The following is a 26,813-nucleotide window of genomic DNA, read 5'->3' on the forward strand; positions in this document are numbered from 1 at the left end:
TCTTTACCCGTACGAGACACTTTCAAATTTTTTAGTGGACAATCTTGGTTTGGAGACGTTTCTAGGTAAAAACAGGATATGAATTGAAATACCTGTTAAGATCTTTACACTTTAATTGGAGAGATTACTTTGAAGGTTATTAGATATTTTTCAATTGATAGCGACACTACGTCTAAAGTACTACGAGATGTACTGAATTCTTAGCGCGACACAGATTTTATTAGTAATAGACACAGGGTTGCGGTTTACGAGACGTTATTTATGAATCAAATAAATTGATCTACGTGTTCTTCCGCCACATACGTAGATAACGGTTATTGTTGTCAATCGTAATAAAAAGTAGATGATGTCAAACTCAAAGCATTTACAAGAAAAAAAATATGTTTGATGACTTTCCTTTAACTTCCATCTTCATTTCCATACTTTCTTTTCTCATCCTGTAAGCTATTACTTACCATGTACAAAGCCAAAATCTTGCAAAAAAGTCAGACATTTCAACAGGCATACCATGAATACAAGTTTTAAAAAGCAGTTACTGCATGTGATGGTAAGTATCATGCTCTCACTACAGGACAAGTTTATGTTTGCTTAACGGAAATTTAGTTGGAAGTAGCGGCAAGAAACGTAAACAATCAGCTACAGTCAAGGAAGAAAAGAAGCAAGCAAAGAGAAAGAAGAAGCAAACAACTGGAGATATCAAGTGCATCAGTTGTGACTTACAGGGTCATTCTAATTCTCGTTCCCTCGAATGTTCCAACCACATTGCTTCAAAAGAAGAAGTTATCACCTCTACGTTTGGAGAAGGCTCTGCTGTATTCACGAGGAAGCTCCCTCTTACGTCCGCCGTGAACCCAGCGTTTCGCCAACAATTCCAAGAAAAAGTCGTCTCTTGTTGCACTGACATAAGGAGAATAGTATTTTCTGGTCAATCATTTGTTAATGCGTACCTCATTCATCATCAAGAGAGTAAAAGCTATGCAAACAAAGACGACAAGAAAGAAGCCAAGGAAGAAGACAGCAAAGAAGGCAGCAACAAAGGCAGTAAAGAAGCCAACAAAGACAGGTTCATTCCTGATGTATTCTGCCAGAAATTCTGGTATTCAGTAGGCCAACTAGTAACGGGCAAGCAAGTTACTCACAAAACAGCATTGTCCGAGGACATAAAGCAGTATTATACAGACTTCAAGGTCAAGTTCCCTACTATCGAAGTAAAACACAAGCTGACCGTGGGTTATAGTCAATGCCTTACAGAGGCAGCAAAGGAATTGAATGCCTCTTACAGTAACTCCATTGTAGAGCGCTTCGAGCAACGTTTAACAAAGTTCATTACTTACAAATTGAGAACCATTCTTCCGGTAAGGCTATACCTGAATACCTTCTTAGTGCTCTGCTGTCTTATCTATCTAATTTCCCTTTATATACATTCCAGAATATCAAGCGGTATGATATACAAAGAATTGTGCAACTGTATTGTTACTAATCTATCTGCCATGGTTATCCACAATGGCCAGACAACCTCGAGCTGGCGACTGTTGAAAAAAACCGAATTGAAGCACTTTCCAAACAATTTGAAGAGTTCATTCGAGAAAAAGTAACCCTCCTTTCTCTTTCTGCTTCTCCTGCCAACTTTGTTGATGCGTTATGGCACATACAGTTTGCTTACGAGCAAGAACATATGCAGCAGAAGCCGCACGATGTCCGTGTCCTACCACTTCCTCAGCGCTTCTTTCCCTTTCCTACTCCGTCCCTGAAATGGCGTTTCATTACGATAAGTGTAAACGCTCTTACACCCTTCATGTTTCCCGGAAAAGTTGCCAAGGGTTATACAGCCCAACTCGAACAATTCTGTAAAGTCTCCAACTTCAAAAGTTAGACTTCAGAAGGTAAAGTAGATAACACTCTGCTAAAAGATTCTGTTCTCAAGATTATCCTTTCACTTTTATCGTAGTACTGTTGAGCTTAAGACAAACACAAGTGTGCTCTTCCGGAATCTGATTCGATCTGATGGCTTCACTGTAGACTTTTTATTTAAACGTAAAAAGAAATCAAAAGAAGACGCCATCGTTGATCATCATAACTTGACGTTGGAAGACCTCTCATATGAAGAGATCACGGCAAACTACAGACCCGCATTTGTTATCCTGGTCGAAAGACCGTATTTACAGCAGCGATCGGGTTAGAAACAGAAAGACATGAGATACGACGTTGCTCAACAAAAGAATATTACCACATGAGGGGTAGTACTAGAGTCAGTGCAGAATTAGAAAGGAAAAAAGCCAATTGTACGATAAAAGATATAGAAAGCAATATACCGAGTTGCAAAACAGGCTCACCTGAACAGTATAAAATATATACTACTTATATACTGCAACATTTAGGCACTCTGTTCTCATTCTACGGGTCTGATATGGGTGAAACAAGATTCCGTCTGTATCAAGGGCAGCAAGCGTGCTGCAGATACGATGGTGAATATGCTTGTTGATGGAGGTGTCAAATACGACAAAGAATTATGAAAAAAAATAATGGAAGAACAGATGAAATGGCCAAAGAAGAAGGGCAAACCTAAGCGTAATAAAAGAAAAAAGAAGAAGAAACAGAAAGAGAAAGAAGAAGAGAAGCAGGAAAAAGAAAAGAAAGAGGAAGAGTGCCACGTTCTGTAAGTCGTATAGCGATTAACTGTCAGCTGAATTTGTGTATACTCACTCTATTATCTTTCTTCAACAAGACGATGGGCCCCTGAGAAATTCAAGTTGCGTGATAGCAAAAAAGTTCCTCTGATTGTATTTGGTGAGGGCATGTTTCAACAAATCCGCCGTTCATCTAAAAGGCCTTAGAACTGGTGCTGTTGGTGTCCTTTGGCATGCCTTAAAGCGAAGAGAGACTGCTGGTAATTTAATAGTGATAACAATTGATGAATTCCTCACCTCTCGAACATGCAACAATTGCCGCTCTCACTGTTGAACCATTGAAGACTGTTCCAGGCCAAAGTATCCTTGCCTGCAAAATTTGTTCGATACTTTGGAACCGGGACGTCAACGCTGCAAAAAACATGTTGGCAATTAGCGTATCGATATGGAATCAACGGGAAGACCTACTGATTTTTGTAGAAAACCAAGGATGCCACCTGCGTCGACTGCTTAACAGCATCCTCTCGATCTTTACAGGTAGACCTATCTGGAAAATTGTAGTGGTGGCTCGTAAATTTGCTGCGGCATTCTAAACGTCAATTTTCTTCATCTGTAGTGATGTTTTTGACCCGTCTCCACCACGAGTAAAAACACTGTAACAGATGGATTTCTGGCCCCCGATGACTAGCGAAGAGCGTAGCCGCTGTATCCGATGGCATCTCGGATGGCTACCTGGTGGTCATTCCAACTTCTGCTTCCATCATCCCACCACCATCATGACAAAACAACATGCCATACAGCGCTTCAAGATGCATCAACGCCTGATGATGCCAATATCAATTCTAGATCCATTGTCTAACCTTCCGAATCAACCTCCCACCCGTCCCCCTCGATCAGCCGCCACTCGCCAATCATGGACCGTCCGTTGGCCGGCCATTTGTCACATACTCTATGAACTCGATCATTTGTTTCATGGATTTGATCCACCTCCACCAGACCCCTCACTAGCCTTCGCTCTATTACAATGGTTGACCCTCAGCCCTCACACGATAACTAATTAAATCCTTTTTTACCCTTGTTCACAAAGGGGTTTTTAGCAATTTATACTATAGAAACTTTAGGATCTGCCTCGGGCAATTTTTGGTGCTCCTTCGATTTTTAAAATATTGTAATAAAAGAATTCTGTTTAAACGTAACAGATGGATTTAGAGCTAGACACTGGGCTTAAAAAAAACTGTCATGTTTATTAATAAAAAGGGTTTGCCTCTTTTGTTATTGTGGATTGGGACGATGCTCAACAAACAAACATCCTTATATTACATAACATTTTGGGCTTGTAAATCATTCTCTTCCTCCTCCCTTATTCTGTCTTACAGTTTATTAAAATTTTTCTCTTATCCAGTATTATTTATTTTTCTTTCAGTGTTTTTGCTCACTATTTAATTGATAATGTAAGTTCTTCATAGGGGAAAAAATGGCTTGAGATTGAATTTCTTTGATCACCTAAAAATGACGGTTGTTGATGGTTACTCAAAATTAGTTTTTGATTCATTTTAAGAAGAAAAAGACTCAATTAATCTCACTAAACACCTCTTCAACTACTAGAAGATAAATAACAGACAATACAGAGAGTATATAGTAAATGTCTTCGTCTTCGATCGCCAATCACAATTCACTCGAAGATGATTGGGAACAAGACAGACACTACGGCGTCATTATCGATGCCGGCTCTTCAGGATCCCGAGTTTACGTTTACTCTTGGAAGGATCATGAAACAGCGAAGAAGTTATTCACGTCCAAAGAGTTGAGAGGCAAAATACCTGTTGTAGAGAGAGCGGACAAAGAAGGTTTAAAATGGACAAGTCGAGAGGAACCAGGTACGGTATATGTAGACTGATTCTATCTGTAAATTAACGCGAAAGTTCTGCTCAAACTATATCACTAAATGGTTGGTCGTTGATAAGGCATATCTACTTACGGTTCAAGGCCAAATGAAGTTGGTGAACATCTTGATATGTTATTGGAATTTGCTCAAGAAGTAGTTCCGGAAAAGAATCATGCCTTGACGCCAATCTTCCTAATGGCAACAGCCGGTATGCGTCTGCTACCAGAAGAACAGCAGAAAGAACTTCTAAGTGCCACTTGTAAATACATACGTGACAAAACCTCCTTCGTGGTTCGCGATTGCGATGCACATGTTCGCATTATACCTGGTGAATTGGAAGGCGTTTATGGTTGGGTGGCGATCAATTATTTAATGGGAGGATTCGACAACAGTATAAAGGCTTATGCCGTGGATAAAAGTGAAGTAAAGGAGCAACAAAACAACGACAACAACGATAAAAAATTGGAACAACATCATACATTTGGTTTTTTAGATATGGGCGGGGCATCGGCACAAATCGCATTCGAACCAGAGCATCATCAAAAAGAAGAACATATAGAGGATTTAACCCGTATCACTTTACACACTCTGGACGGGCGAACTGTTGATTACGATGTGTTTGTTACAACTTTTTTGGGTTATGGAAGTAATGAAGCTCGTAGACGGTATTTGGAAGAACGTGTAAAAGAACTCTATGCTAGTTCCAACGGCAAGAAGAATTTACTAGACGAGCATCGCATGTTAAAATTGGACGATCCATGTTTACCTTATAACTTGGATATGACCGACATTTCCTCCACCAGCGTGTCTTTATCACTTCATGGTACAGGCGATTATGAAAAATGTATTGAATACACTTTACCCCTCTTGAATAAAAATGCAGAATGTCCTAGCAAACCCTGTCTATTCAACGGCGTGCATACTCCTCACATTGACTGGTCTGTCCACAAATTTGTGGGTATATCAGAATATTGGTATTCAGCACATGATATTTTAGGCTTAGGTGGTGTGTATGATTTTGTCGAATATGAGAAGAAGGCTAGCAACTACTGTGCAAAAGATTGGTCAACATCCGATATTGATGGAAAGAAGGACCTCACTCCTGCTGAGCTGAATCGATATCAGATGCAATGCTTTAAATCAGCCTGGATTGTTAACGTGCTTCATGAAGGTATTGAAATCCCTCGCATTAAAAACCCTAGTGGGCATCACAATTTGACAGAGGACAAAGAGATTCTTGAACAAACGATTGAGAGTGTGGATGCGAAGAATTGGAACCCGCCTTTTCAAAGCATCGACACTATTAATGATATTCAAGTGTCTTGGACATTGGGTGCCATGCTTTTGCACGTGGCAAGTCAAATCCCTCTTGTCGATTATAATGATGGATTTTTGGGACATAGTACAGATGATGAAGGGCCTCATGAAATTGCAGATGGCGTTGCTGTTTATCCCTCTATAAGCAGTCATTATGGAGAAGATATAATCGAAACAAACACATCTGCATCTCATTCAATAGATGACGACCATGCCATTTCCTCTAAATCATCGACAGCGAATGTATTAATGATTCTACTCGCATTGATAATAGTGTTATGGCTTTTGTTTAGATTCATACGCAAAAACAGTTATAGTAGAAGCGCAGGCGCTAATGGGGGTATACTTGGTAATGATAACATGGTAGCAGTATCAACATGTAGCTACTATATAAACCCAATGGCATATCTCAGCTCGTTATCGAGGTTTCTTTCTCGATCTACTGTCGCTATGCGCAGTTCCTTATCCAGCTTTATGAGCCGCAATATAAATCAATACACGAGTGTAAATACCAGCATACCTGTCGATCTGCATACATTTGAGGAAGGAGTTGGCACAGTAAGTATTGCCAACAACAGTAATAATAATGACGGCATAGTTAGCATCAATATCGGTAGCCCCAACAACGACGATCGTGTATTAGGTCCATCCAGTAAATCACCCAAGCTCATCTCCAAACAATACTGGAATAAGAAACGCTATAGTGGCGATAGCCACAATACGTATTCACATACAGTAGATGTCGTAGAGGGCTCTAGTGTATTACCATTTAGAACATCATCATCAGCTATGGGCTTAGCGAACCGTAACAGTGGCTCATCTACTAACATAGCAGCTGGTGGACGACCGGGAAGCACACCGAATCTGAATGCTTTAGGCTTTACAGCAATGGAAAGGACCACTTCGCCGCTAGCAACGGAAGTGAATATGACACGGTCTAGGTCTCGCATTGGATTCGTCATTCATGAACAGTCCGACGAAGAAGATTATGCATTAAGTGACGGCCCATTAACAGATAATCCTGCCACTGTGTGGCTGCAACAACAACAGCAAGCCACTAGTAGCAGTAGAGTGAGTAGTCCAAGGCTAAGTCCAAGAGGAAGTTTAGAAAGAAGAAGAAAAGAAGAGCCTTAGTCCTTCATACCTTTTATTACATACAGACCCTGAATACAATTTATCCACTAATCTTATTGTTCCATTTTTTGATTTTTCATTACTGTTTTAATATTCTTTACCCAAATTACATAACATACTCTAAATTATTCACGCTACAATGCAATTAAAAATCTAAATATCAGTAGTTTATCCACTTGTATGCGTATGTATCCCCAAATGGTGTCTCAGCCTTCATTCTAAAAAAGTATGAATCATGTGATCGACTGATTTTGTAGATCTATGCCATTGTTATGAACTGCAGATAACCGTCATCAGCATCTTTTTGACTGAATATTGATGACCTTTCTTCGACTTTTGTTTCACTTCCCTCTTTACCTTTTATACTAAGTAATGGCTACTTCAATTATGAAAGGTCTAATTATCATACTCCTTTCTCTGTGTTTCGCACAGGCCAAGAAAATCAAATACAGCGTAATTGCAGAAGTACCTGAAGATAACTCTCTATTTATGGCTGTTATTGTAGACAATGACAAAGTATTCCCTTTGACCCACAATAAATATGGCATTCTTCACTTTGGCAAGGCTGCTGCTGCCATTGAAAACTATCATTACGCTATTATCAATAATACCGGTAACATCATAATATCTGAACCTTTTCGAAGACAGCCATATGTCACCAGTAAAAGCACTGACGACTCAACGTTTTACGAGTTCTTCAACCGCTCTACTAATAAATACTCTGCAAAAAAACTACCCAAGCTATTTGATTATCCGTCAAACGTTCATAAAATGACTTCAAATCTACATAGGTTAGACGAAATACCTACCATTCATTTGTACGGAAATCGAGAAGCGACTAGAATATTGCATGCCAAAGAAAATCAATTGAAGAATATCGAAGTAAAGCTAAGCATGACATATATTAGGTATGCTATGTTAAGACAACATTGTTTGAATCAAGTTGATAACTTTGTATTCCTTGTTTTGTTTGTCATTAAATAGCATGAAAGAGGCATACACCTTTCACAATGTGAAGGTTTCATTAGCTGGCTCCAGTTCACGATTTGTACCCAAACTTTCTTACAAGCTTAAGCTTATTGGAAAACGTGGAGACAATTTGTTTGGTCACAGTCGACTCAAGTTACGTGCTTCTGGCTATGATCCTTCCTACTTGCGCGAAAAAATAAGCCTTGATTGTATGGAATCAGCAGGAGTGGCTGCTAGTGGTTATTCATTTGTTCGGTAAGGATGTTCGGAACATTATATGACTATTGCATGACAAATACTCTTCACTGTTTTAAATGCTTCTATATAGGTTGTTCATAGATAATAAAGCCGTGGGACTATTTGGCCTTATTGAGTCTTATCAAAAGCCTTGGGTTGCAAATACATTTGCTGGGGGAGACCCGAAATATGAGCCAGCATACTTATACCAAGCGAAAGGTTTTATTCAAGAGACAGCTAACTCCTTTCTCACAAGTGATCTGGTTTATTTGAACAACCTTACAAAATATAGTCAAGGGCAATACGATATTGATGATGGCCCAATCAATAATAAGGTCGAAGACTATAAAAATTTGCAAGTATTCACAAAGTTCATTGATAAAGCAATTGATGGACAAACGACGATAGAAGAATGGGAACAAATCCTTGATGTTGATGGATTTCTTCGTGCGTAAGTATATCATAGTTGTCAAGATTTTAATACAATTGAAGATATAGCGAAATTACAGATATTTTCATAACATTGCTAATATGCATGTTAAGTATGGCATTAGAAAACCTTCTGGGGCTTTCTGATTCTTATATGACAGTGGGCCATAATTTTTATTTATACCAGGATCCAAGAGAGGGTGGTCGCTTCACTTATATTCCCAATGATCTGGACACTGCCGTAGGACTCACTGGTTATTCTATCGAAACAATAACTAATGGCAACTATACCGAATACCCCGGCATTTCCTTACGTCCACTTACTAAAGCACTACTAACGTATCCTCAATACCGACGCCGGTACGAAGATTTGCTTCTTACTTTGGCTGATGGCCTAATCAATCCTACTGTAATATTCCCATATATTGACAATACGAGTGACATGATCCGATCAGACGTAGAATGGGATCAAAATTTGGAAAGAAAAGGACAACTGTTAAGAGTGAATTTGCTACAGAATGTATTAAATTTAACAGCATTTATTGAATTCTTCCATCGAAACCAGCCAGGTGCAGCGATAATTCTCGATAATTTGACTGATTTGATACCGAATGCCACATTCGACCAAGCTATCAATGGTCCAACACCACATACAAGAAGTGAAAGCGTGAAGCCTTTTTTAAGTAAGAAATACGAAGCTATTAAGAATTATTTTAGCAAGAAGGAACAGTTACAACACTTCATTTCGCAACCGATAAACAGTCATTACAAATACTTCGAAGCTGTCGTTAGCAATGGCCGTACAGCTGTTGAGAAAGTATGATTCTATATTTCTATGCTAATCCAATTTATAACTGATACGGGAAGCATAATTATAAAAATTGAATGGAAGAACATTTTATTCGAATATTATGTATATGTAAAGGGAATATGAGGATGTTCGAATTACAAAGTTGTAGTGGAACTGTTTCCAGAGGATGATTGTTGTTCGCTATCAAGTCGCGATTCTTTTTCTGCTATTGAGTTATCGTTAGCTTTTGTCGATGTAGGTATCATAATTTTGTCCACTGTCTCTAGTACAGCATTAGAGGGCGGATCTACATTATTCAGTAGTGAAAGCCGTTGAGTGAAGAATGTTGCGTCCTTCTTCAGACGATCTTTCCCTTCCTGCGTATCTATCTTTATAGTAGAAATTTCTGTTGAAAGTTGAGTTGTAAAAGTTTCGAAAACTTGTGTCATGATAAACTATTGTATTTGAGCGAAAGGCCTTTGCTTAGTAATAGAAATAAATCTAGGCACAATCTAAGGAATAACCATCTTACCTTTAAATCATGCACAGGCAAGTATTTAGAAAGTACTTTGTGCAATCTTACTGTTTCAGTCACAAGTGTTTCCATGTACGTATTAGCATGTTTACCTGTCTGCGAATCTTCTTTGTCCCACTGAATAGCTTGCATTGCTTTTACGTGAGCACTGAATCTTTCTTTCATAATTGAAATTAATTTTGCGTGGACCTCGCCTTGATGATCAGTATAATCCTTAATGGTACGATCAAAATCAGCTAATTGACGAATTTGTTTTGATGGCATGTGACAACTGATACAGTACTTCAATTTTGGTATGAGTTCGATCATAATAGCCAGCGATTGTGAAGCCAATGCTAAAACGAACGAAAAATGAAGCAAATTGTTGAGCGAAAAAGTGAAATGACGATTATATCTTATTGGTTTTTACCCAGGTGTTTTGCGGTGATATTCTTTAATCCTGCAGATCGCATTGCTCCCGCACCTAAAATCACTTGGCATACTCTTGAATTGAAAAGCTAACACAGCAGTTGAGTAATAAGCCAGACAGGTGAAAATAATCTGAATATCTACCTTTAGCAATTCTATTAATTTTTGCATGATATTGACTGTCATATCTTCCAAATTCAGTACACATTTCAAATAGTCTTCGAACATTTTCAAAATAAGCAAACTACAGCCAACGATGTAAAATTTATTTCCATCAATATACAGGTATTTTGAAGATTTCTCATCGTTTTCATCCATTTGTTGCTGCTGTGATTTAGTATCGTCGCTAAAAGAAGATATTCGCCCTTCACAGATTCTATCAACAATCAACTGAAAGTCTGAAGGCACCTCGCTCGCAGTCCACTGTTCATTCTCTATCAACTGCGTTTCTTGCTTCACACGTTCCATGTGGAAATGTTCCATGAACGCTTTTTCCTGTGAAGCGATGTTTCCTCTCAAACCATAGCAAGTTCGTCCACAAAACACTTCAGATTGGGAAATAAAGCTGCGTACAACATAGGATAGTCGATAAAAATCCTTGGAATTCAAAAGGGCGTTTTGGTCACTACGAAATCCCATGAGTTTGCCACAGCGAGCATGTGCCAAATCAGTTGCAGAATAGACAATATCGGCTGATTCTCCTTCAATTTGAGCCAACGATTCTTCATTTAGGCGCTGTGTTTCAGCAATTCGTATGAAGAGTTGATGATATGTTGCGGCACGGTGAACAGCTACAATTAATGTTGAGAATATTTCTAATAACATTTGAAAGAACGATGAGAATGGCATTGATTTTAATTGTTTTGCCAAGTAGCCGCCCTGTTCTTCAAGGGGAGTTGTTGCTGGCGATCCCGTTGCTGATATACTTGGATAGCGTTTTCGAATAATATCTTTAATTTCCACCATAAGCCGTTCACGATAATTTTGCAATGTTGCAGAAAACATTTCTGTCCTCAGTAAACCAATAGCACTTGGTTTCAATCTCTCTTGTAGTTCCGTCTCCTCTAAATTTAAATTACATAACTTATCATCAGCGTTCTCACCCACTCGTGATTCAGCTTGGTTGAATAGTAATTCTTTTGCTTTTGTTTGATCTAAGCCTTCGATTCTGTAGGATAAGTCTGATAACAAAATACTCAGAAAATCATGCTGCATCATGATGCCTACTGCTCTTTGCATTTCGTCTAGTTGACTTGAAAAATTGGAGAGCGCTTTTATTGAACCTAGATCGAGCCGCTCTTCACCTTCCTCTGTTTTTGGCTTATTCAATAAACCCTTTGTTTCATCGATCAAATCCAAGGCGCCAAAATAATCTCCTTTGCCAAGCAGTATTTGTATCATAGGCTGCGAAGCTCGGATATTCCTTATGATTTTTGTTATTTTATAAAGCTTCTCAATATTCCTTTTCCTCACTTGTAGTCTAATTATCTCTAATCCGTCTTTACATTCTGTATTTTGTATTTGTTTGATTCTTTGTCGAATGGTATGAATCTGCGAAACGCAACTCACGGTTTGCTGGTGTAAAGCTTGCAAGTTGCTCAGCGCTTCGAAAAAGGATGAAGATCGATTTTCAAGTTCGCATAATAAGTGAACTTCCACTGTGTCTAAATAATTTGATAACTTTTCTTGCAGAATTGAGTTGGTTGAAACTGATAGGTTGGAACCTGATTCCCCAACAATATCTGCCCCTTCACAGACTGTATCAAATATATGGGGGTGCTCTAGCCGGAATTCGGGCGCAAAAAAGATAGAAGGTACATTTTCTATCATAGGCAATTCGCGAGGAGGCGTCCTAACTGAAATATCATCTAAAAAACTCTCACTCGATAGCACATGTTGTGGTAAGCTATAAGGATTCCGAGAGAGTCTTTTTGATTGACGGCGGCCTCTCGCCGCTGAAGAAGAAGATAATGCTGCTGAAGCAGAGGCATCTTCCTCGTCGTTGTTTGTAGGTGTAGAATGATAAGATAATTGTACCTCCTCTTTATTATTCAGCTTATTATGTCGGTAGCGCTCAAAAACAGGTTCGATATGCTTCAAATACATTTCAAAATCACTGGATTTTATACGAGGAATAGAAGCATGCGACACCGGTGGTATGTCGCCTTTGTTGGGTCTGTTGAATTCTTTTGTTTTAGCAGGATCGTTTAGAACGCCTGCAATAAGAAACATTGAGAGTTTTAGTTCATGCAAATCATTGTTTTACTGCTACATTCCGTATAATTCACCTGAGATAGCATTGAATCCAATATCTTGGGTTGTCCAAGGTAAAGCTGTCTCACTCATAGTGCTGAAGTTAGAATAGTTCGAATGACTTCTGACGTGATGACCGGTTAAGAATTTGTTGACAGGTCGTCCGATTGAAGCGGCAGATCGAATTGAAGCAGGTCTCCCGTTAGAAGCGTTGTTAATATTGTATTCCTCACGTGCAAAAGGTCTTTCGCGAGCTAATTGACGAATATGAGTATTACTTGCTGTAGGTGGGTTAAGCTCATTGCCGCTGGCTTCCGTAAGTGGTGTGGAAGCAGGCGATGTTTCGTCAGCTTTAACTTTTCTGTTGGCCAAATATGCAACTTTAAAGTCGGAGGCTGTCGAGTCATTTAGAGATGCTTTATCTACCGAAGCCCTAGATGGCGGTGTTTCGTTGGCCATAATGTCATGTCTATAGTTATACATGTGCATAAAATTGTTTCAAATGACTTTGTTCCTAAGTCACTCTCGAAAACTTGAAATTACACTATGCAGAAACTATTTTGTTTCAGCTTCTTCCACTTTGACTCAAAAAATTGGTTATTGGAAAAACCAAGAATACTTCAGAAGAGCCCTTTTAATTCATGTATTTCTCTTGTAGTTTTTCAAAAAAAGCGGATTGTAAAATTGAAGGATGTTAATGATAATGGAGCTTTAGATGAAGACGAATATCCAGCAGGCGATTATGCTTGTGTATCACTGCCATCATCGCTACAAAACATTTTTATGTAGCTTCTATCTGTAAAACTTCTGTAATGTAAGTCCGTCTCAATGTCATGGAAAATGTCAGTTGTTCAAAATTTGGTTGTATATCTGCATCGCTTTCTATTAGCATAGTCGGTACGACGTGTCGCCTGGATAAAGTAGAACATACATCGCATGGCATTTTATTATTAGGATTGAACTTAAAAAAACAAAAAATAAAAAAATTGAGATACCAGCATTTGGTTTCAAGAGCAGGGTTAAGCAATATTAGGTACACCAAATTGCTTTGATGATCAGAAAGAAGATAATGCAGCTATTGGATCCAAATTGTCTCGAACGAAAATTAAGTACATTGTTGTAGAAAGCGCGCTAAAATGATAAAATTGCTCACTTAGGAGGAATGGGATGACCAAGGACCTATTCTTCATATCACTGATCAGTTTCCGATTTTATGGCATTATGCAAGGCCATAAAGGTTCGTTACTTCGTTCTTGGCTAATAACGTTCTTTGCATGAAGAAGAGGCGTATTGCTTGCACCTCTATTGTAGCAGCTTTTGTAAAGTATAAATTGAGACGTGGAGATAAAAACCTAATGATAAATGCGCTAAAAGATTACGATTATTCAGTTCGCGTGGAAAGGGATGTAGCTCATTCGGATGACGTGCTATGAAAAAGATCAAGTTGATGACAGAGAAGATGTATACTTATTTCAATAAATCAGAAGTGGTGAAGAATTTATTTACATATTCTTAAAGAAAAGAGTGATTAATTTCACTCTATAATGTGGATGAAGACAATAATTCGGCTCATTTATTTTCAATTCTGCTAAAGTATCATGGTATTACAACAGAGGGAGGTTGGAAATGAGTATGAATGTGGGGAATAGAAGAATTACGATTTGGACAAGAAATTAATTCTTGTCTGATGGTTGACGCATGTATGAAGAACTTTATACAACAACTTTCATAATTGTTAATGTTTCTGTATACTTCTTTCTTCCCTAATAACAAATTACGAACCTAGTTACGAACAACAATAGCGAAGATAATTAATCCCCGGCCTTCATTCAGCAATTGCTTACTTTTCAAAAGCATATTTGGAACATACTCACTGAGGAAGATCATTAAATCGAAGAACATCTCTGTTATCATTTTAGGAATTCATTCGCCAAGACACCTTTATGTAATAACCGTTTCCTCTTCGAAGTAAATGATCTCATTGAGCACGCCGAAGTTCTATTTATTTGGATAAAATGGGTATTAAAAAGAGTCAAAATCTGCCGTGAAGTTGCTGCAGAAAGCAGCTCAGTCTAATCGAAATACCTTCATTATTTTAGGCTTTTGATACGGATTCGAATTAGGCACAAATAATATCAAATTTCAAAAAAGGAAAGCTGAACAGTGCTATACTGCAGCTATTCCCAAGCAAGCGTTATTCTGACGAGTGAATTATGTTTGCCGGTTCACGTTTAGCATTTTAGAAAGAAATACGGCCGCTCAGAAATATTCATTGATCGTACTAAAGCAAATAAACAGGAACGTCAAATGTAGTTGAGTAAACTTCTTCTGTCAAGTAGATACAGCGAGTAGCTATGAAAGACAATTGTGCAGCAAGCAAAGATTGTTGAGATGCACGTTATATTGATGAGTTAGCATTAAAAAAAGGATACATGCGTCATACATTTTATTGATATCAGAAAGTGCTGATCAAGGTTATTACAGCTTACGACATTTTAAGCTATTGGTTAGATGTAGCGTTTAGTGTTACAAAACGATGATGCAAAAGCAATGCGATGGTAAAAATTAGCAGCTACCCAATGCGAAACTGTTGCCTTTTACAACATTGGATAATGCTATGGAGGCGATATTGGTGTGCAAAAAAATGAAAAAAGCAGTTAAGTGGTATAAAATAGCAGCTGAATGCAATAATACTTAGAAGTCGTTGGGCTATGTTAGGAGGATGGGTTTGGTGTACTTCAGGACAAACAGTGATAGTGAAGTAGTACCCAATGTTCCGCGCCGCAAGGTTATCTTTTGGCTCAGTGCAACCTTTGGTATTGTTATCCAGAACGGAATAGGTACTGGAAAGGATCTAATAGAAGGTGCTTTCTGGCATAATGAAGTAGCTCGTCAGGGTCATGCGTGTGCATAGCATAAATTTTGGGTTTGTTACCAAGATGGCATTGGCACTGAAAAAGATGAAACAAAAGCAATTTACTAATTCAAAGAAGCTGACAATATCTTCGCACTCCATTTATTGGAGCATGGTCACAAACATGGTAAGAGTTGATAGTATTGGTGTATTCAATGCATTATCTCAACTATTCTTGGATTTCTGCTTTTGCAATCGAACTGGCGTTGAGAAAAATGAACAAGAGGCTGTCAAATGGTTTACACGAAGTGCAGAACAAGGAAAGGCGGTTGTTCAGAATTTTCTTGGGTAATTGTATGAAGAAGGAATAGTTGTCAAATATAGCCCTAAAACAGCAGATTTTTGGTATATTGTATACGCAATCCGCGCGCCAAAATAGTCCGTATGCCCAATGCAATGCGATTTGTTATGCAGACGGTATTAGTGTCAAAATGAATCAATTGAAAGCTGTCTATTGGTATAGAAAAGTGATGCAACATAACCATGTTGAACTCATAACAGCTTGATCTCTATTTACGGACAGGGACTGGCTGCCGGAAAAATTTGAAACCATCAATCATTGAAACGAGCTACCTAGCAAAATCATATTACAGCACAGTTCATTTATCCTATAGTTATAAGAAAAATCTAAATTGTAATGTTGATCTTGAAAAAGCAACCTTGTGGATGAGAAAGCAGCTCTAGGTAATTATATCACTAAATCCTATAGCCACAATTTACAACTGTACTATTAAGTATAACCCTCCTTCATGAAATAGCGGAATGGCGTAGTTCGCATAATAAGATTAAATGAAATTGTGCGCAGTTTTACACTTCTCTATAGCAGATAATGGAAAGCATAGCAGGCAACAACAACAACAACAACAACAACAAAAAAAAAAAAACTCTTGCAGATAGTGCAACTGCAGCATGACTTGGCGCAATGTGTAAGTATTGTAACACCGATTCAACTATCACCTACTGTTTCCAGTAAAAGCATGGTTTATAGGTATAATTGAAAGAAAATGGAGATGGCAAAAGGACTTCCCACTTAGTGTATCTGCTAGTTAAAAGATTTGGATTTGTAGTGCTAGCCATGCAATATAAAGAGCAATTTTTAAGACAAGCGTAAAGCCTCCCACATGTTGCATCTTTTTAATGCTAATGTGCCATAATGGCAGTAGGCAAATGTTGATTAAACTCCGACAGCTGGACCTTCTTTGCTGTCCATGTGGTAAAAGTAAAAGCTGCATCTGCAAGGCTGAGATTCCTTCCTTTATTTATCAAGTATGTATCAATATAGATAGTGGACAAATGTTCAAGCAAGGATGCAGCATTGTTAGATACACAGTATGCATTAGATAACGGATAGATGAATAAGGATACGACATTTATAATCGAAGTGATGTTTAAAATTGATTGTGCAGAAGTTGGATGTCAAACATCCAATTATCCAGACAGTATATCAGTTCATCAATCAATCCATCAATCAGCAGAATACATATCAGTTATACTATATACATGGATGTTTTAAGTGTGTTTCCATTAGCTGCATCCTTCTTGACATTGGGAAACAATCTGATGTGGAAATTTCAGCAATTGCAAACTGATTACTAACATTCTACATTTTTGCTTTTCATTTTCAATTTCATCGATTATTGAAAATCATCAACTTTTAATGCATTTGTTCTTTCACCCATAATGGATTTGTTCATTCACCTTTTCATTCTTTACCCAACAATTATTCAACTTCGCGTTCATTAGAAAGATGGCTTCTAACAAGATTGTCAAGCAAGCTGGTGCCCCAGCTGCTGATGAGTTCGAACTTTCTGTTGCTCAAGCACTTGTCGACTTAGAAAACAGTGTCCCCGATTTGAAGGGTCTTAAGGCTCTCAACATTTCTGCAGCAAAGGAGGTAAGATATTTAATTTGGTATCTGCGATCATTATGTTTATGCACGGTGCTAATGGACTTTGAACATTGAATCGGTAAAGGTCGAGCTCGGTGCTGGTAAGAAGGCTATTGTCATTTTCGTCCCTGTTCCTGCTCAAGCTGGTTTCCACAAGATTCAAGCTCGTCTTACCCGCGAACTCGAAAAGAAGTTCTCTGATCGTCACGTTGTCTTCGTTGCTCAACGCCGTATCTTGGCTGTTCCTGGTCGTCGCAACCAAGGTAAGCAACCCCGTCCCAGATCTCGTACTTTGACTGCTGTTCACGATGCCATTTTGGACGATCTTGTTTTCCCCACTGAAATCGTTGGCAAGAGACTCCGCCAAAAGGTTGATGGTACCAAGACCCTCAAGGTTTTGCTTGATGCCAAGGATGCTACTTCTCTTGAATACAAGCTCGACACTTTCTCTGCTGTTTACAAGAAGCTTACTGGCAAGGACGTTATTTTTGAATTCCCCGCCAACACTGAATTCTAAATCACTACCAATTCTTGTCTATTAAATAAATCCACGTATTTCTTTTTACATGCTCTCCTAATTTTTTGCCTTGTCATGATCTTCAGCATTCTTGACGCTAGTGTTACTAATTTATTTAAATGCATTGTTTCGAAAGTGTAATTTGTTCTATTATAAATCTGATGTGTTTCTGATGCACACACTTGATTGTGCGACGTAGTTTAGGGTCACTTTTTGTCGAAAGGTCACGCGAAATATGCTTAATGCTTCCAAACTTTCAATTTAATGCAACAGATTAGAATTTGCAATTACAGTCAGGTTCTGTACCTGAATTGGGGCAATTTTGTCCGGTGCGGACTGTTTAGCGGCTTATTAATTCTCCGCATCCTGGGACAAGGATACTCTTGTGGTAACTAAGAACATAAAAGTGCTGTCGTACTGTCAGTTGGAAGGCCCCTCCTCTTTTCCTTATAGTCGAAGTATGTATCCTACGGTTGAAAAGCAGCAGATAATGCATCCATAACGATATTAGATTGATGGATGACAGCTAACCAGTCTGATCTATTTTGAATATTCACAGATGTCTGACCACGAAGATATCGTTGATAACACCCAAGAAGTCGAAGTTGTTTCTGCTGAAGCCACCTCTGGACAAATGTCCGTTGAAGATGCTCTTCAAGAAGTTCTCCGTCGTGCTCTTGTTCACGATGGTCTTGCTCGTGGTTTAAAGGAAGCCGTCAAGGCTCTCGACAGGTAATATATTCTAAGCAAGCTTATTTTTAGTATATAATGGAAGACTGATCATCAGGTCCTCATCGATCAAACAGACGTCAAGCTCACTTGGCTGTTCTCTGTGAATCCGTCACTGAAGCCGAATACCTCAAGCTTGTTGAAGCTCTCTGCGCTGAACACAACATCAACTTGATCAAGGTTTCCGATGCCAAGAAGCTCGGTGAATGGGCCGGTCTCTGTAAGATTGATCGTGATGGTAACGCTCGTAAGGTCGTTGGTTGTTCTTGTGTTGCCGTTACTGACTTCGGAGAAGAATCTGAAGCTATGAACGTTCTTTTGGACTGTAAGTATATTATATTTGGTTTATGTAGACTTATGTTTGCCAAAAGTACTAACTCTAATTTCTTAATGATACAAATAGACTTCAAGTCTCGTTAAATACTCATATATTACATATGTACAATAAATCTAATAAACGTTCTTGATCAACATCATAGAATATCGTGCATTTTTGAAATATGAATTGTTAATTTGTTGCTCCTTATTAAAACGTGGCGATTTGGATTAAAGATGGCTTCAATCCGGATTTCTGCTGGTTTATTTGATGTTCGTAGCCTCAGATCTTTACTAACATACGAGCCCCACATAACTATCCAACATGGAACATAAAACCAAAATTGACGAGCGGTTGACTAAACACTTCAATTATTTATTTCGGACAATTATAAAATAATAGTCTTAAACAAGGAACTGACATTTTTTAAGCCCAATGGACACGAGATATTAAAGCTTATCTAAATTGCCCGGGGCAGCTCGATTTTTTTGAGAATAGAGCGATGCATAGTGTCGGTCAGGTGCCGTGGTGGGCGAAAAAGCATACTATCTAAATGGGGGGAGGGAGAGGGGGCTAAACTAATCATTATAATTGGTAGGCTAAGACTTTGGGCGCGGTTCGGGATCTTGCTTCATTAAGCCTGGGCGGGCACCGCAATTATTCATAACTTGTTTTTAAACACCAACACCGACCGAGAACCACCTTGATAGCGGCATTAAAAAACCCTAGGAAGCAGAGAGAAAGGGATCAAAGCTGAAAAATATCAGCGGCGTACAGGAATCGAACCAACAATCGTTGGTTTTGAAAGCCAAGGTGTCAACTACCTCCACCGGGGGCTAGGCCCCCCTTTGTCACAGCGAAAAGTGGGCCTATTGGATACCCCATAGGCACCCGTCACGTGCACGGTGCTGGTTCAATTTATGACGATGATGACCAAAATGGAAGTCGGAAAAAAGGCGCGGTTCGGAGTCAAAAAGTACCAGCATGAATGGGAATAAAAAAAGGTTTAGGCCTAACGTCCAGAAAGCTATACGAATACAAAGTAGACGACGATGACATAATCTTAAGAATGTAATAACTCCATTTCTATTGTAGTATTACTTATTAGATTTGTGAGTTACATTATAATATACCTAACCAAAGATAGCTTGATATATTAATAATATATGTATAACTCTTTAGATATTTCACTATATAAATAGAGAAAGAATCAAAGAAATTAATAAAGAACATTCAAGTTTTATCTCACAATTATTTTTACGGTCCTTAAAAAATAATACAGTATCCTAACTTTTTTATATTTTTTTGGAAATAAAAATTGAAATCGTCCAATGATATGCGCCTATTTCTGCCCAAAATTTTCCAAATAGGGTAGGTGCGAGTTAATGATACTGAGAAGTGAGTTAATCAAACTGTAGAATTTGCAGGAACTTTCCAGTATTATTAACTCGATAGTTATAAATACTACCTCAGGCCAACACAGTTGCTTTACCATCAAAGTTTGTCTTTTTTGTATACTCTAAACCATTCAATATGCAACCTATCCTCAATCAAACCACTTCATCTAAGCGACGTTTAATCAAAGAGACTGAAGAAGAAGAGCTTGAAGTCGAAATGGAAGCTTCTACTTCAAATACAGCTATCCCTACGAGCTCATACTCTGCTCAAGCTGGCTTACAGATTATAGTAACCGAATTTGATCTTGCAATGGAAGCCCTGTTTAAAAGAGTCCGTGCTAGCACTGCTATGATTTACATAATGCCTTTAGAACATTGGAAGGTACTAATCAATTAAAACTTTGTATTAACTATGCAAGTTTTTCTAAATTCACTTTATTTCAAGGATTTTTGTGAAAAGAATCGTGTCAGATACTCTGTTGATCCTCTCTACCCGTACACAGTTGGACCCACTGAGTTCATCATAGTCTTTTTCAAAGAGTTCGTATTCAAGCGTACTTATCAGAAGAGCGTCTCAATTGAATCTGACGTTAGGACACAGGTTGGCTTGCAGACTGAGGAAAATGAGGCTAGCCGAATGACTTTGCTCCAAAGTATGTAGCATTATATAACACGAATATATGTGATTAGACTCATTTAACGTTATCTTAATAGTGGCCAGAAATGCTCCAGTAAGCAGGAATGGTCGAAAGAAACTAATAGAAGTTCCTATCGGCATAGAAGCTGTCAATCAATATAAGAAAGCCTTGATATATCTATATGGTTTTCAATCTGAACATCGAAGACTGGAGTGGCCATCTCCCGACAAGACAAAGCAAATAACTGATCTGATAAAGAAGTATGAAAATGATTTGATTTACGATCAAGTGCAAACCTAACGTGGATAGAGCTGCCCATTGTGTTATTCGTGATTCATACAAATCCGGCGAATTTATTAGAATCTTAAAAAGCTTATGGGTTTCTGAAAGCCAAACAGCCTTGCGTGAGATGTTCTCCATTTCGTCGCGCCACCATATGCTACTTCGGGATCAAGACCTCAGAAATTTAAACTTTGCTGACTGTTTCTGTACTACCATACCAAAGAAACAGCATAAGGGGATTCAACAGGCTGTAGCTTTAGTGTTTAGCTTAGACAAAGGCAAGACACTCAAAGAAGGAGAAGTAAAATTTGCTTGTGCGATGCGCCATGAAAACCTCTTCAGATGTCCTTTCAGTGCTTTTGCTTTTTTTCATGTTTAATTTGCTTCAGGTAACTCGTTTGTTCACAAGAGTTCAGTATCCTACTAGAAGGAGCACTAATTCATTCCTTTTAAAGAACAACGGTGATTTCTTGGAAGAAGATAGATGGCATAATTGGAAGGTTTTGCGTGGAGGTCGCAACCCAGAGAAAAGTTTGAGTGGCGTTTCGCAATGGAAAACTGCAAAACAAGCGCTTTTAGATGAAACAATCCATACAACTAGAGTGACTCACGGTGGACGCCATGCTGGTGCAATGGAGGCTGAAACTCTAGGTATGCCTATTGATTTAATCAAGCGTGGTGGAGGATGGAAGGATCGTCTTGGCCGATTGGAGACTCATTACCTCGGTAAACTTCCATCACAGTTCGCAAGAGGTATGGCCGGCTTCTGGGATAAGCCTTTCGGATTAGCAAGAAACAGCGTATCACCGCCCATTGAACTGCAACGAATGATTTTCCCTTGGATTGAGTATTGTTTTGGAGAGAACAACATTGAATGGATGGCTGTATGTGAGCGAGAAATGAAAGAAATTGACGAGAACGAAGATGAGGAGGATAACATGGCCAATGTAGAAATCAGTGAAAATTCATTGGAATTTGTAGAAGAGAATGGAATCATGGTGTCTCGAGAAAGACGAAGAAAGGGAAAGCAACGAGCAGTTCAGAGCAGCTTAGACACAGCAAAAAGAGGCTTTTTACGACTTTTGATCAGATGTAGAAGGATAATTTTACAAGATGCAGCAGTATACATGTATTTGAACAAGGAGAATAAACCCGTCAACTCCAGAAGCAGTATCTTCTCAAATTACATATTCAAGCAGTTCCAAGAAGATGTTGTAGCTGCCGTAACCAGTCCTTCTGTTGGCAGATTAGAAGAGTACGAAAACCTTGTGCCAAGTCTTGTCGATACACATAGACAAGTAGCCAGTCGAGTAACGGAAGTCAATCACAGGATTGTACGCTTGCAACAGCAGCAAAATGACCGCTTTCAAAAGAATGAAAACAATTTTCAGCGATCTGTTGAACAAAGCAATCGTACCACCTTACGTTGCTAAACACTACTCAACAGTTAGCACGAGACGTACGAATACTCATGATGCAACAACAGTGTTTGAATTCTCAAATGCAATTGCTTTTAGCTACCAACACTCCATTAAATACAAATATCAACAACGATATGCCTCAAGCATCTACCTTTTCTTCTGCTGTTCAAACACAATATACTCCCTTTCCTCCTCTCGTCGCTGAGCCTACACCTTCTGCTCAGCAACCTGTCACTATAAGCCCTGCCCCATCAGCAACAATCACCAATGCCAATACCAGTGGTTTATCTAGACCAAGGCAAAAAAAGAAGACAAAATGGATTAACTACGAGCCAAGCAGCTCCAAATAATCTCATAAATAATATGTACATTTATACCTATGTAACCATTATACTGTATATGCATATCTTGCAATAAACACATGTATTACGCATCATTAAAACAAAAAAAGCCTTACTCAGTCTGCCAAAAATAAAGTATTATAGTAAAAGATAGGAATACAAATGGTGGTATCAAAAAGCCTAAAAGTATATCTTATAGATAGTCATGCAAGATAGTTACTGTTGGTCTCCAATGTCCAACATGACGCCAAGCGATCATCTGATGTCAAAGCCAATGATGATTTTTTTTCTGGCCCTGCGGGGCACTCAGTATATGATTTCCAGTATTTGCGTGATTTTATCCAAAAATGGAAGGATTACTATAAGTAGTAGTTTTTCAACTACTCAAAGCCTATAGGCAAGGCATTTATTTTATTGGCTGTCCTTTTTAGGAACAGTTTAGTTTTTATACCGTTACAGTATTTTACCTTATATTTTAGAATTTACAATTTTTAATGGACAATATACATTTTAAATTTAGATTTATTAAACTTTTTTTAGAAAAGTTCATAGTATTTTGGATAGCAATTTGGATACTCAATTATTCAGTGATACCCAAGCAGCATTAAGGATGACATACAATCAAGCCCAAGAAATGAGTCTCTATCAGTAAGAGAGTCGCCAATAATGGTTTTATTGACGTTATCTTGCAATAGGACAAACAACAAAAAGCTTGACAACTTTTTTATTCAATGACGATGTGTTCCGCGACCAACCAGATATTTGTCGGTGCCTTTTTCTGGAGTTCCAAAAAAGGTCAACTTTGAATTGATTGACATCAAACCATTGATAGAGGGCTGAGGGCCATAGTATAACAGAATACCATAGCGGAACGGGATGGTTATATTATCTGTTGTCAATGTTTTTTATATGCGTTCATGGGTGACTTTCAAAGAAAAGCACTATAAAATATATTGTTCTCTTATAGTCAAATGTTGTCTCTTTCACTTTTATTTCACGTTTTAAGATACATACTATGACCCATGTTCAAAACAATAATTTATGAAAAGAAAAAGCAAATCTGAAAAGAAAAAATCAAGTGCTGTTCATGGTAACTTGCCTTTTGAAAGCCTACATACCTGATCATATATACGTATAGATTAATCATCGTGTACTGTTAGATGTAACGTGTATTGATTGCGGTAAAGGGAGTCATTACACCAAACAATACTTTAAATGTGACTTATATGAGCCAGAAACTGCAGATCAAGGTAAGCAGCTCAGGTGGCTTCAAAAGTTGGTTAATTCATCATTAGTAAGCGACCTTATTGTACCTATCGATGGTGCGACGGGCAGAAAACGCAAACAGAATTTTGAAATCAAGAAAGAAAAGAAAAAAGCAAGGAAAGAAAAAGATGAAGACCCAGATGAAGACAATGCGTGTTGTACCAAATGCAAGCAACCAGGACATAAATCGGTGCGTTCTCCTCTGTGTCCTCAACATGTATTATCAAAGGCAGAGGTCTTTCAACATCATTTGGGAAGTAATTACAAGGCGTTTACAAGAAGGCTGCCTCTTGATAACTGTGTTTTTGGTGACTATCGCAACACATTCAAGTCAAAAGTTGTTGAAGCTTGCTCTGTTATCCGCAACTTGGTTCTTAGAGCCAAGCTCTTTGTGAATTACTACGTCTTGGAAAATGCCACTCTTGCTGAGCCAAAATGTATTAAATGTATCTTTACACAAAATTTCTGGTACTCTATGATACAGCTAGTGAATGGACAAAGACCAACAAATAGTAGGCTGATATCACAACAATTACTGAGCTCGTTTGATTCTTTTAAAACGACTTACCCTAAGATTGTCTTCCCTATCAAGCTCTTTCCTGGACTTAGTCAAGCCATTACAGAAGCATGCACCGAAATTGCTACTTCCTATACGAACAGTATGGTGGAAAATTTCGAGGAGAAACTTCTCTATTTTTTGATATATAAAATACAAACAGCATTTGTGGTAAGTTGCAACTCAATATTACTTGGGGTCTTACATGAATTTTAAAAAAAGCTCTCATCTTGCGTAGTATATGCCTTGGAAACTTGTAAAAAAAGTCACAAATGATTTCTGCTATCAAGAGATATGCCAAGGAGAACCTAAATGGCCAACTGATGACTACCTTACCAAAGATATAAAAGCAAAGATCCAAACCTTTTGTGAACCTTGGAAGAAGAAGCTGGGGAAGAAAGTGAACATGAAGACATTATCCGCTGATCCTGGGTCTTTCGTACCCTTTTTGTTATCTTTGAACGCAGAATTTGAGAGGGAACACGATGATCATAAACCATTTGACGTACGACGACGTCCTCTTCCAAAATTGCTATCCTTACTGCCAAAGGTTTCCGTTCAATGGAGGTTCATTACCTTGAGCGTGAACGCTCTGTCTTCTTTTGTGAAACGTTCTTTACCCCGCAATTACCAAAGCCAATTAGAGCTGGTTTTCAATGTCTTTGATTTCAAGAAACTCCGGTACAAAAGGTAAGCATACAGTTAATACGGTATACAGTCGAGTATAATGTATGAGGTTTAACTTCTTGGGCACTTGTAGTATCTCTGAACTAACACCGAATGGTGATAACAAAGAGCTCTTTGGTAATATTGTCAGAACGGATGGGTTTTCAGTTGACTTTCTTTTTTATAAAAGACAACAATCTGGCCATGGTGCCTCGTTCCAAAAAGTTGACCTCACTCTTGATGATTTCTCTCTGGATGAAGTTGACAATACTTATTTACCTATTACCCTGGATCCTGGAAGAAAGTCTGTTTTTACTGCTGCTATTGGTCTTGAATATAACAGACAAGTGCGAAGATGCACTACATCTGAATACTATCATTTGACAGGGTCGACCCAATACAGTACCAAGTTAAACAGAAAGAAGGCCGTTACAGGCATAGATCTCATAGAAAGTCAGGTACCCTCGCCAAAAACCTCTCGTTTGGGAATATATGAGCTATACACTGTCTATACACTCAATAACCTGGACGCTCTTTTGGCTTTTTATGGACCCGAAACTGCAAAGGACCGGTTTATGTTGTACCAAGGAAGGCAAAGAGTACCCGAAACTATGGCCAACATGTTGACTCATGGAACGTCCAAATACAATCGCAAGAAGAGAAGCAAGGCAAAGAAGAAGAAAAAACAGCGGAAGAAGAAGAAAAAGAAAGGAAAGAATGTCAACGAACAGCAGCCATCAAAGTGAGTTTCAATGAATTACATGTTCATCGTTTAGCTTACGCACTGATTGATAATTTTTAGAAGTGACAAGAAGTGGAAGGCTGATAAGTACTCAGGATTCCCTAGAAGGGTACCATTGATTGTCTTTGGTGCTGGAATGTTTGGAAAAGATGTAGTAAAATTGAAAGGGCAAAGATGTGGTGTTGTCGGTAAACTTTTTGCAACTCTGAAGAAACGTGAAGCTGAAGGTCAATTGATTGTTGTCACAATCGATGAATTCAAAACCTCTAAAACATGCAGCCTCTGTTTTTATGATGATATGCAAATTGTTGATACTCCTGGATTCAAGGGTACCGGCGTTCTTCATTGCAAGCAATGTCTAAAGCTATGGCAGAGAGACATTAACGCCGCTATTAACATGATGACTATATCTCAAGCAGTTTGGTTCGGAGCTGGAAGACCCGACGTATTTAAGCCAGTGAAGAAGAAAAAAGTATCGCCGTAATAAACACGGTTTTCCTTATATTTTAAGGATTTAGATCATTACAGGTAAGGAATAGTACCGTTTTTTTTTTGG

At 38.4% G+C, this 26,813-nt stretch overlaps 13 protein-coding genes across 13 annotated transcripts; 12 read left to right on the forward strand and 1 right to left on the reverse strand.

Moving 5' to 3' along the window:
- Window positions 1–602: 602 nt before the first annotated feature.
- Window positions 603–2,041, forward strand: BDF20DRAFT_940718 (uncharacterized protein; the record flags this gene model as incomplete). The annotated part of the gene is made up of 3 exons (XM_053084788.1): window positions 603–966; window positions 1,048–1,115; window positions 1,194–2,041. Coding segments are annotated over 3 exons (834 nt in total), but the record flags the coding sequence as incomplete, so codon positions are not given.
- Window positions 2,042–2,522: 481 nt separating this feature from the next.
- Window positions 2,523–2,834, forward strand: BDF20DRAFT_913223 (uncharacterized protein; the record flags this gene model as incomplete). Its single annotated transcript, XM_053084044.1, has 2 exons — window positions 2,523–2,656; window positions 2,726–2,834. 2 exons carry the CDS (start codon window positions 2,523–2,525, stop codon window positions 2,832–2,834), a joined length of 243 nt encoding a protein of 80 aa, XP_052936637.1.
- Window positions 2,835–3,417: 583 nt separating this feature from the next.
- BDF20DRAFT_871086 (uncharacterized protein) lies at window positions 3,418–3,708 on the forward strand. Its single transcript, XM_053081082.1, has one exon. The coding sequence runs from the start codon at window positions 3,437–3,439 to the stop codon at window positions 3,686–3,688; it is 252 nt and encodes an 83-aa protein (XP_052936638.1). The 5' UTR covers window positions 3,418–3,436; the 3' UTR covers window positions 3,689–3,708.
- A 69-nt stretch (window positions 3,709–3,777) lies between these two features.
- Window positions 3,778–4,128, forward strand: BDF20DRAFT_526227 (uncharacterized protein). Its single transcript, XM_053075667.1, has one exon. The coding sequence runs from the start codon at window positions 3,867–3,869 to the stop codon at window positions 4,068–4,070; it is 204 nt and encodes a 67-aa protein (XP_052936639.1). The 5' UTR covers window positions 3,778–3,866; the 3' UTR covers window positions 4,071–4,128.
- BDF20DRAFT_526224 (nucleoside phosphatase family-domain-containing protein) lies at window positions 3,926–7,136 on the forward strand. Its single transcript, XM_053075666.1, has 3 exons — window positions 3,926–4,078; window positions 4,186–4,504; window positions 4,592–7,136. The coding sequence occupies exons 2-3, from the start codon at window positions 4,270–4,272 to the stop codon at window positions 6,961–6,963; spliced, it is 2,607 nt and encodes an 868-aa protein (XP_052936640.1). The 5' UTR covers window positions 3,926–4,078; window positions 4,186–4,269; the 3' UTR covers window positions 6,964–7,136.
- Window positions 7,137–7,276: 140 nt separating this feature from the next.
- Window positions 7,277–9,519, forward strand: BDF20DRAFT_871093 (coth protein-domain-containing protein). Its single transcript, XM_053081083.1, has 4 exons — window positions 7,277–7,871; window positions 7,948–8,187; window positions 8,261–8,620; window positions 8,713–9,519. Exons 1-4 carry the CDS (start codon window positions 7,336–7,338, stop codon window positions 9,419–9,421), a joined length of 1,845 nt encoding a protein of 614 aa, XP_052936641.1. The 5' UTR covers window positions 7,277–7,335; the 3' UTR covers window positions 9,422–9,519.
- On the reverse strand, window positions 9,520–13,195 carry BDF20DRAFT_871098 (Vps54-like protein-domain-containing protein). The gene is made up of 5 exons (XM_053081084.1): window positions 12,620–13,195; window positions 10,476–12,547; window positions 10,333–10,420; window positions 9,921–10,258; window positions 9,520–9,843 (listed from the first exon to the last, which is right to left on the reverse strand). The coding sequence occupies exons 1-5, from the start codon at window positions 13,071–13,073 to the stop codon at window positions 9,544–9,546; spliced, it is 3,252 nt and encodes a 1,083-aa protein (XP_052936642.1). The 5' UTR covers window positions 13,074–13,195; the 3' UTR covers window positions 9,520–9,543.
- A 1,992-nt stretch (window positions 13,196–15,187) lies between these two features.
- Window positions 15,188–15,515, forward strand: BDF20DRAFT_871101 (uncharacterized protein). The gene has a single exon (XM_053081085.1). It carries the CDS (start codon window positions 15,307–15,309, stop codon window positions 15,496–15,498), a length of 192 nt encoding a protein of 63 aa, XP_052936643.1. The 5' UTR covers window positions 15,188–15,306; the 3' UTR covers window positions 15,499–15,515.
- Window positions 15,516–16,929: 1,414 nt separating this feature from the next.
- On the forward strand, window positions 16,930–18,183 carry BDF20DRAFT_526330 (40S ribosomal protein S7). The gene is made up of 3 exons (XM_053075668.1): window positions 16,930–17,011; window positions 17,242–17,392; window positions 17,472–18,183. The coding sequence occupies exons 2-3, from the start codon at window positions 17,246–17,248 to the stop codon at window positions 17,901–17,903; spliced, it is 579 nt and encodes a 192-aa protein (XP_052936644.1). The 5' UTR covers window positions 16,930–17,011; window positions 17,242–17,245; the 3' UTR covers window positions 17,904–18,183.
- Window positions 18,146–19,079, forward strand: BDF20DRAFT_526379 (putative 40S ribosomal protein S12). The gene is made up of 4 exons (XM_053075669.1): window positions 18,146–18,361; window positions 18,438–18,635; window positions 18,710–18,957; window positions 19,036–19,079. Exons 2-4 carry the CDS (start codon window positions 18,463–18,465, stop codon window positions 19,050–19,052), a joined length of 438 nt encoding a protein of 145 aa, XP_052936645.1. The 5' UTR covers window positions 18,146–18,361; window positions 18,438–18,462; the 3' UTR covers window positions 19,053–19,079.
- A 5,491-nt stretch (window positions 19,080–24,570) lies between these two features.
- On the forward strand, window positions 24,571–25,543 carry BDF20DRAFT_819642 (uncharacterized protein; the record flags this gene model as incomplete). The annotated part of the gene is made up of 2 exons (XM_053077475.1): window positions 24,571–25,020; window positions 25,088–25,543. Coding segments are annotated over 2 exons (906 nt in total), but the record flags the coding sequence as incomplete, so codon positions are not given.
- On the forward strand, window positions 25,517–26,103 carry BDF20DRAFT_871142 (uncharacterized protein; the record flags this gene model as incomplete). Its single annotated transcript, XM_053081086.1, has 1 exon — window positions 25,517–26,103. A coding segment is annotated over exon 1 (349 nt), but the record flags the coding sequence as incomplete, so codon positions are not given.
- Window positions 26,104–26,355: 252 nt separating this feature from the next.
- On the forward strand, window positions 26,356–26,663 carry BDF20DRAFT_871148 (uncharacterized protein; the record flags this gene model as incomplete). Its single annotated transcript, XM_053081087.1, has 1 exon — window positions 26,356–26,663. A coding segment is annotated over exon 1 (226 nt), but the record flags the coding sequence as incomplete, so codon positions are not given.
- Between the last annotated feature and the right edge of the window lie 150 nt (window positions 26,664–26,813).

Source organism: Mycotypha africana (assembly GCF_025528875.1).
Source record: "Mycotypha africana strain NRRL 2978 chromosome Unknown BDF20scaffold_5, whole genome shotgun sequence".
Lineage (NCBI taxonomy): Eukaryota > Fungi > Mucoromycota > Mucoromycetes > Mucorales > Mycotyphaceae > Mycotypha > Mycotypha africana.

Excerpts from the sequence above, each read along its gene's own strand:
- BDF20DRAFT_871086 (XM_053081082.1), top strand. The coding sequence starts at position 3,437 with ATGCATCAACGCCTGATGATGCCAATATCAATTCTAGATCCATTGTCT.
- BDF20DRAFT_526227 (XM_053075667.1), top strand. The coding sequence starts at position 3,867 with ATGTTTATTAATAAAAAGGGTTTGCCTCTTTTGTTATTGTGGATTGGG.
- BDF20DRAFT_526330 (XM_053075668.1), top strand. The coding sequence starts at position 17,246 with ATGGCTTCTAACAAGATTGTCAAGCAAGCTGGTGCCCCAGCTGCTGAT. Across the intron at positions 17,393-17,471 it reads ACATTTCTGCAGCAAAGGAG|GTCGAGCTCGGTGCTGGTAA; the intron begins GTAAGATATTTA and ends GAATCGGTAAAG.
- BDF20DRAFT_526379 (XM_053075669.1), top strand. The coding sequence starts at position 18,463 with ATGTCTGACCACGAAGATATCGTTGATAACACCCAAGAAGTCGAAGTT. Across the intron at positions 18,636-18,709 it reads GCCGTCAAGGCTCTCGACAG|ACGTCAAGCTCACTTGGCTG; the intron begins GTAATATATTCT and ends TCGATCAAACAG.
- BDF20DRAFT_871093 (XM_053081083.1), top strand. The coding sequence starts at position 7,336 with ATGGCTACTTCAATTATGAAAGGTCTAATTATCATACTCCTTTCTCTG. Across the intron at positions 8,188-8,260 it reads AGTGGTTATTCATTTGTTCG|GTTGTTCATAGATAATAAAG; the intron begins GTAAGGATGTTC and ends GCTTCTATATAG. Across the intron at positions 8,621-8,712 it reads GTTGATGGATTTCTTCGTGC|TATGGCATTAGAAAACCTTC; the intron begins GTAAGTATATCA and ends ATGCATGTTAAG.
- BDF20DRAFT_526224 (XM_053075666.1), top strand. The coding sequence starts at position 4,270 with ATGTCTTCGTCTTCGATCGCCAATCACAATTCACTCGAAGATGATTGG. Across the intron at positions 4,505-4,591 it reads GACAAGTCGAGAGGAACCAG|GCATATCTACTTACGGTTCA; the intron begins GTACGGTATATG and ends GTCGTTGATAAG.
- BDF20DRAFT_871098 (XM_053081084.1), bottom strand. The coding sequence starts at position 13,073 with ATGCACATGTATAACTATAGACATGACATTATGGCCAACGAAACACCG. Across the intron at positions 12,548-12,619 it reads TGGATTCAATGCTATCTCAG|GCGTTCTAAACGATCCTGCT; the intron begins GTGAATTATACG and ends TTCTTATTGCAG. Across the intron at positions 9,844-9,920 it reads TGCCTGTGCATGATTTAAAG|TTTATCATGACACAAGTTTT; the intron begins GTAAGATGGTTA and ends CAAATACAATAG.
- BDF20DRAFT_871101 (XM_053081085.1), top strand. The coding sequence starts at position 15,307 with ATGGGTTTGGTGTACTTCAGGACAAACAGTGATAGTGAAGTAGTACCC.